Source organism: Trametes versicolor (assembly GCF_000271585.1).
Source record: "Trametes versicolor FP-101664 SS1 unplaced genomic scaffold TRAVEscaffold_3, whole genome shotgun sequence".
Classification (NCBI taxonomy): Eukaryota; Fungi; Basidiomycota; class Agaricomycetes; order Polyporales; family Polyporaceae; genus Trametes; species Trametes versicolor.
The window spans coordinates 3,441,893-3,449,807 of NW_007360323.1; the positions used below are offsets into that span (position 1 = coordinate 3,441,893).

General features: G+C 53.5%; 1 protein-coding gene across 1 annotated transcript; it reads left to right on the forward strand.

Moving 5' to 3' along the window:
• Nucleotides 1–1,179: 1,179 nt before the first annotated feature.
• On the forward strand, nucleotides 1,180–5,203 carry TRAVEDRAFT_35644 (uncharacterized protein; the record flags this gene model as incomplete). The annotated part of the gene is made up of 15 exons (XM_008036758.1): nucleotides 1,180–1,421; nucleotides 1,471–1,609; nucleotides 1,657–1,912; nucleotides 1,974–2,086; nucleotides 2,138–2,284; nucleotides 2,347–2,501; nucleotides 2,564–2,676; nucleotides 2,731–3,137; nucleotides 3,189–3,343; nucleotides 3,404–3,485; nucleotides 3,542–3,742; nucleotides 3,795–4,156; nucleotides 4,270–4,457; nucleotides 4,508–4,767; nucleotides 4,826–5,203. 15 exons carry the CDS (start codon nucleotides 1,180–1,182, stop codon nucleotides 5,201–5,203), a joined length of 3,198 nt encoding a protein of 1,065 aa, XP_008034949.1.
• Nucleotides 5,204–7,915: the final 2,712 nt, after the last annotated feature.

The following is a 7,915-nucleotide window of genomic DNA, read 5'->3' on the forward strand; positions in this document are numbered from 1 at the left end:
AACAAAAATGAAACATTGACACATCATACATTGACACAATGCATTCCCACGGTTGAACATGCATCTCAATGTGAGCCTGGGTGTGTGTAGTACATTATGCACCTTATGGATAAGCCACAGTATTGTGCACACACCAGTGATATAACTTGTTGATCAATATGTCTTTCAAAGCCTAGCTAATTTCTCTCTGTCAAATACCAGTATATAAAGACAATACAAATGCGACTCACATATAGAGGACATGATTCTCCCCTAGACAGAGCAATCTTGTCTGATCTCATCTAAGCAAGTACAGATATCAATGAGAGTTTGGATTATTTGGAATGGTAAGCATGTATACTTGGCTATTATCAGGTTCACTCAACAAATATATAGACAGTACCATTGAATAGAGATCAAAATTCTGAGCCTGGTGGTATATAACACTTGGGGGGAGGCAATGATGTCATCAGGTCATGTGCCTTGGGCGCTTTTTTCTGATTGTGGCACTAATAGGATTTTGTGTTGTGCATAGTGGCAGCAAAGGTGGCCACATCCAAATAATTTTTGGATATATGGACTCTGCTCATGCATAGCTTTCTGTTGATATATATTTCATGACATATAGCCAACTGGGGGCCAAGATATTGAGGCATTTGTGTTGGGAACCAAACAAGACCACAGTCTGTGGCAGGGGAACAAGGAGACCCCACCGGGACTCGTTGGCGCTCGGTCACCGGATTTCGGTGACCAGCGCCTGTCCCGCGCGGGGAGTCACAATCACTCGGTGACCACGGTGGAGGTCCAAACCGAGGGGCATGGGCGCTTCAGATTCGCCGACTTGTTACTCTCGTATATACTCCACAAGTGCCGTGCAAAGCAATTTCTTTGCGGAATATAATACTATAACATGTCCAGAACGTATTGGCATAGCTCATTCTCCTTAGTAAATTATGCCTCAAGCGTGCGGGCAGACTTCGCGAGCCTACACTTTTCGGGCGCCAATTCTGCAAACGAGCGCTGGACCGACGAGTTCAATGTTCAACCTTGTTCTTGCTCCTCCCACCTCCGCGATCCCTCTCTCCTGCCCTCCTCTCCTCTCTGGCTCTTGGCTTTACTTTATGCATCTCTAGTCTTCTATCCTATTCTCTCTTGTTATAAGCTATCCACGGTGGCTTCTGAAAGCCAGTCATAATCCATATGTTACCTCCATGCTTGCCGCACTCCGAGCCGGCTTCCTCTTCAACACTTCTCGACACGGCTTTCAATAATGCCTTGATTGATCCCAGTCTTCTGGGTCTCCAGGGGAACCCGGCATCTTGCACTGCAACCACACTGCTTGGCCAGGCAGTCCAACCTAGCGAGGAAGAGGGAGATGGGATCTGTCCGGTGATTGATGGCTCGGGGCGGCGCGTCTCGCGGGAAGCGTTCTTGGTCCACCTGTATGTATCATCACCATTGCTTGACATCCAGTGCTGACAGTCTGTCCAGGCAAACATACAAGCGCAAGGAACGGCTGCGAAGCGCATGCCATGCCTATGGCCTGTCAGCGCCGAAGTCTGCCAACCTAGAGGCCTTGCGCGCTCGGTTGCTCTCGTTCTGGTATGGGTTTCAAGCATCGGGCTGCAACGTGAGCATGCACTGAGGCTTCACAGGTACCCCAACAGTGCGCTTGAGGTCCCGGGTGCCTTCCCAAGTTCAACGCTAGCTTCCACGCTCAGTGACACCCCTCTCCCTCTGTCGAGTTCCACGACACTGGGCTCAGCACCGTCGACTTCCGCATCTGCTGACCAGAGCGGCTTTGACGATGAGGACACCCTCGTATCTCAGTTCGATGTTGAGGGTCATGGTACAGCCCTGCTCGGATACGACCGGGACGGTCTTGATGAAGAAGATGAGGACCTTGACGATCCAGAAGACACGGGCTCCGACGGTAGCTGCCAGCCGCTCATCACTACCATACCTGCCACTCACCTGCTCACCTGCTGACACAGAGGCCTTCCACCGGTTTCAAACAAAGACACGCGTCGACGCTGCCCAGCGTTTTGAAGACAACCGGCGTGCAGGAGGCAAGAAGACTCAGCAGGCAAACGTTAAGGCATGGAAGGTACAGTTTCAGTGTATTCTCAATGCCCTACTGCTACTGACGCACCTGTAGATATTCCTGAATGAAGCGCTTGCAAAAGGGCACATCCGCGATGATATTGTGGATGAGCATGCGCTCCTCCTGTACATAAACTGTACAGCAGATCGTTGCAAGCGGGATCGAAAGGGCGACGCGATCTTGGGTACGCGCGTAGGCGCAGTAAGTAACTATGCGACTGTGTCACCCATACCGACGCTGACATCCATTGTATGTACCTGCAGTCACAGATAAAGAAGGAATTCTTCGGTGCATTGCGTGTACGCAAGGCTCAAGAGGCGCACAATCCATCACTGGCTCGTAAGCGACCGGCAACTACAATGAGGGTGTACGATCTGGTCAAGGCGCGCATGGATGAAGCCCTGCGTCGTGCACGGCTGTAGGTTTCTATAAATGTTCTAGTTCTTATTGATTGCTCATCATTCCCCCTGGGTCACCCAGTGGCCTTATTCCAGCGCAGGATGCACCAGACATTATCGCCAATACGTTCCTTGAACAGGTGACCGATGACCAGCTGTTTAAGATCCGGCTTGGGTTCTTAGAGCATTGTGAACGTAAGGGTCCCCAGAGTACTAGGGTAACATTAGCCTGACACTCCATATGCAAAGTCCATAGCACCATCAAAGGGTTCCTTGCGTGGACCCTCTGTAGCGCAAGTGGGAAACGTGGTGATGATATCCGTGCATTGAAGTTATGTGAACTGCAGCCGTACGTCCTGGTACATCCCGACAAACTGACACATATCTCGGCGATCCTCGGACTGCAGGCTGAAGACAAGACGGGCCATCGTGGCATGAAAACGGTGCGAGACTATGGCATGTTTTCTGCACCTGTGATGGATTCTGAGTGCATACAACAGATGGTCAACCCGCGTTATACGTGCTGGATTGCCCACCGAGACCCGCATCAGTGTCCGCTTGGCGCGCTCACTTTTCTCCTACATTTCGTACATGATCAGTACGAACTCGGGCGGAAGCTCGACATCCAGTGGACAGTGAACAAGACCTGGCGACAAGTAGGCATTTAATCTACTCAATTCTGTAGCTTCTAACCGGCCTCTTTGCAGGTGCGGCTGATCTTCGGATCGTCTCCGAATACTCCGTACAACGAGCACAACCTGTACAATCTCTACTGCCAGGCATTCAAGAAGGCGGAGTTTGAGTCAGGAATCAAGGCACACCTTCCGCGGCATATCCTAGGGTACCAGCAAGAGCGGCTTGGGTACGTCCAACCTCCCGGCTTCACCGGTGCGATACTACTCCTAACCAACACAATATACAGTGTCGATAGTACGGAGACCATGCGGCTCGGGTGGGCGCGCGACACCTATACCGATGTGTATGCACCGTCGCTCCCAAAAAAGGTAGTGTGCCCTCTTAAATATGTTGATATTTCTGCTCATCATTATGTACACAACAGGCAATTCTTGCATGCCACAGGTACATGGATCATGAAGACTATGCTCCCACCCGTTTGCAGGTACCTGTACCGCCTGCTTTCCTTGTACGCATGTGTCCGATGGCAGAGGAGATTATCTCTTCCGTTGACGGCGTTGCCAACCTTGTCGGCACAACAAATCACTGGAAAATGGTGGTTGGGCTGCGGCCCCATTTATTCCTGGTACGTTTCTCTCACTCGCAGTGGACTAGAGCTGATTGTGTGTCTATGAAAGTGTGCAGCAGCGCTTTACCAGGTCAGGCCTGGATCGCCCATATTCCGTCTTCCCGCGCTTGCGCACGATGACGTGAAGCTCTGGATGAAGACGGAGTTCCCCTCGCAAATTCTCACGCTGGACGCCAGTGTGGGCGACCCAATCAGCGTAGAACGTCTTCAGAACGTACTCCTGCGTCAATCATTGCAGCACGTTGTTGTCTTGCTCCAGGGTCAACGTCGTGAAGTAGCCCACCTCCATGCGGTCATAGACCGGCGGACTGCAGCATTCTCACCGCCCAGGATTGACATTACGACAAGTCATGAACCTACCCGAACTCGGGGAATGGTGCTCCAATTTGATTTGTCCAGGCAGCTATCTCTGTAAACACGTCTAATATATTAGAACTAGACCAGGACCCAGGCGTAGAAGCATCGCACAGAGTGTCATCAGACATATCAGAGGACCTCACATGGTCGGCGCCAGCGCATGTCAGCCTGCAGCTTGAACCGTCCGTGTTTGTCGACGCGCAGACACGTACCCGCCAGGATAGCGGAGTATACGAAGCAGAAGACTCCACGTTGCGTGCGTTTGTAGCGCCATCTCCAGCGTCGCCAATCCTTGGACGGCAGAGGACTGAAGTCGACCTCGTGCTTCCTCCATCTGCCGCGTTCACATCCCCTGGTGCGTGACACAGCCATCTGTTATGACCTACTTATACATGTTACTTACAGGTCAGCCGTTGCGTCTACCCAACTTCGGAAAGGGGTCGGTTACATGGGAGGCTGTCTTTGGCAGCATCAGACAACCGTCCTACCTGTGGGATGTATGGAGGCCGTCGCGCACCCTTGACCGCTCAACAATCCAAGATTTGTGGGATTGTTATAACACTGGTGAGATCATGAGAGATGAAGGCGGTGCTCCGGTTGCCATGAAGCCGCCGCTCCGTCTGGTCGAACAGCGCTTCCTTTCAACGTGGTGGAAGACTGCAGCGGTAAGCCCAATATCATGACTAGATCTAGATTGCATGCAGGACTAACAGATTGACATAGGCTCGGAAGGCATGGCAGCGTCTCCGAGAGATCCCAGAGTGGATCGAGAACACCGCAAAGGTGCAATGTCTCACCCCCGAGGACGCCATCGCTCTGCTAGAAGAACGCCGCCATTCCAAAGGACCCGCTGGCTCTAAGGGTTTGAGCACGCTCGTGAGTGAGCTCGCAGAAGAGCGCAAGAGGCAAGTCATGCACACTCCAAACGCTCCGCAACCGAGCAACACTTCGCCGTCTCCTAGCCCACGGACATCTCCCGCTCCACCCGGAAGTTCACAGCCGTCATCCGCCAGCTCGGGAAGCACTGGGAAACGCAAACGCGCACCCGCTGTTGGCGCTAGGAGTAAGAAGAGGAAGCCCACGCTAGCCCTAGCACGTTAGAAGTGTTTTCTGTTCCAGCCGTGCACATTATCACCTACGCTCCATAGTTTTGTACATATCCTACATCCTACTTGAACGCGATACATGCCAGGTAACTCCGATTAGTGTCGGTCCGACGTGGTGGATATCCGACAAAATGGCCCGAAACCACAGTTGATCCGAATGGACACCCGCGGTTTGACACATCCGAGCCTCACAAGGCATAAGTATTCGACTGTCATGTCTGTAGCACACAAAATCACCCCTTCCGCATCCACTACACTCCTTGAACTACACACAAACCCGACGCTAGTATCAAGAAATGGCCCAACATTTTATTCGGGTCGCATTATGGACCGAGGTATGGACAGTTGACGGTCGATATCGCAATCGCCCTTGTCGTACTCACCCATTCTGGACAGGACCACTCTGCACCACATATCATCAATCTCCCCACCCGACGTGCTGTCACTATGCACATCACCCTCTCTTGTTACGGCCCAATCAGGGCACTCTGTACAGGCAATGGGCTCATCCCCCCTCGGGCTGTACTTCTCGAGGTGTGGGACCCAAGTAGCGGCGAGTGGAAGCTTGCCCGCCTCCGTGATAGGATACACAGTGCTGGCGGAATAAGGCACCTCGTGATGCGCATAGTCGGCGTAGAGGATATGGCCTTCCTTGGTTGCGAGATTGCCGCCCTCGAGGAGCAACATCCAGTCATGAATCTAGACAGCATGTAGGGATAGCTTGAATGGAGTTGTACAGTAGCGACATTCATAATGTACAGGTTGTCAGCAGCCACGATAGCGGTTGCACACATCAAAACAGTAGTCGATCCCGTCCGCAGCAGTCAATCCCACCTACAACCGTCCCATTCGCCGTCAGGAACCCGCCCTCGATGGGCCCCCAGAAGTTGAAGATGCCCGAGGGGCCATCCACGGACTGGACGCTGCACTGGTTGGGGCCGGGTGCTGTGACCGCGGCCGCATCCAAGGCGGCCGTGTCCAAGGAATCCGAAGACAGGCGGGCCGACGAACCAACTCGTGAAGGTGAGCCAGACAGCGGTCTTCCTCTGCCGGGGCCAGACGAGTGCGCGAACTGACCTTTCTTCATGTCGTCCAGGCGATTCACGTCGGAATCAGGGCAGCCGGGGTGAAGGGAGGCCGGCGGGAGGATGGAGGAGAGAAGAGGGTGGTTAGGGGCCCGTGGACGCCGCAGTGCTTGAACGAGATTGCGCACAACGCCCGGCTTGTAGCTCCTGTAGCACGTCTTGTGGCCATCGTATACCTAGCAATGATGTATGCCGTTGCTGAACGAACAGGAAGTGGGTGAGCAGGCATACAACACTGTGAGGGGGAGAGGAGGGCGTACTTGGGCCGAGTTTGCGAACTAGCGGCTAGCGACGCGCGGACACCGTGGACGAGGACTTGGTGGACATCCAGGAGTGTCTTGGGCGTGTGGGATGGGCGTCGTTGGTCGTGCGATGGCCGTGTGTACAGCCAGGGCGCGTCGATGGTCGCTGTATGCGCGTTCTTGAACCGGTTTGCCGGATCGTTGTGGCACCTTCGCAGATGCTACATACATGGTAAGTCTCATTCGATTCCGGAGTGTTTTACAGCGGGTTCATACGCACGTTCTGCTTCCCGCGAGAGGGCGTCGCGGACACGTCGACGCGGCGGGCGCTGTGTGCAGGCCCGTCGCGGCTTCAAGCTGCGATTCTGAGCTGGAATAGATGTCAGCATCAAATCCTGTATTATTAGCAAAGGCACAGATGTACCAGTTGAGGAGCTGCCCAAGGGAGCGAGAGTGGGCGCCTATATGAGGGGAGAGCGCCCGGTGTCCTGGATGAGCCGGCTGTGGGCGGAGGGAGTCGAGCGAAAGGGAGAGCGACCGTCGCAAACATTCGGCGGTTCCGTGATCGTATGGGTGAGCAAGGAGGAGTGCGAGCTGTCGAAGACTGCCTGTACAGAATGAATGTGTCTCGACGTAGGGCCAGGGTGCGATCCAGGCGTGCGAGCGACATTTCATTCTGCACAGGCCGTATCCCTCGTCGCATACCACCTTGAGGCTGCTTGAGGCTGTGCAGGCAGGCCAGGATTGACGGTGTGCAAGTAAGAACCGCCAGCGCCTAGAGGAGGAGTAGGGAGGAAGCAGAGAGCGAGACGGTGACCGCGCCAGCGAGAGCGGCGGTGACCAGGGCGTGACAAAACGCCCGCGCGCGCAGCCCAGGCGGGCGGGCTGACCCTCGCGGCGGGGTCACCGCCGCGGGCGCTTGCGCGACTCGCGCGGTGACTTTGGCGCCCGGTCACCGCAATCCGCCTGGGAACACTGAGCTGCGTTCCCCTGCCACCAAGTATGGTCTTGTTTGTTCTCAGCCACAGCTGCAACTCATTTTGCCCCCTGTTGGCTCATTCTTTACCACAACATAGGATAATTATATATCATTGGAAAGGTCTTTCTAATGTGGATCTAATGGTGGTACAATCATGGTTTTATATTGAATACACAAGCTTTAATGCACCAAACTCCAATTGTGGCTGAAGGTCATTGCCAGATTCTATGCACAATACCTGGTCTTTATGCTCACTAATCCATCTATCAAGCTTCATTATTATATTGCAGGACACTTTCATTATATAAGGCAGAAGATAATGGTAGCAGTGTATCAGATAAACTGCTTAATCTGGACCTGAACACCCTTTTACTCCAATTTATGCCTTCAATTGCATTCTA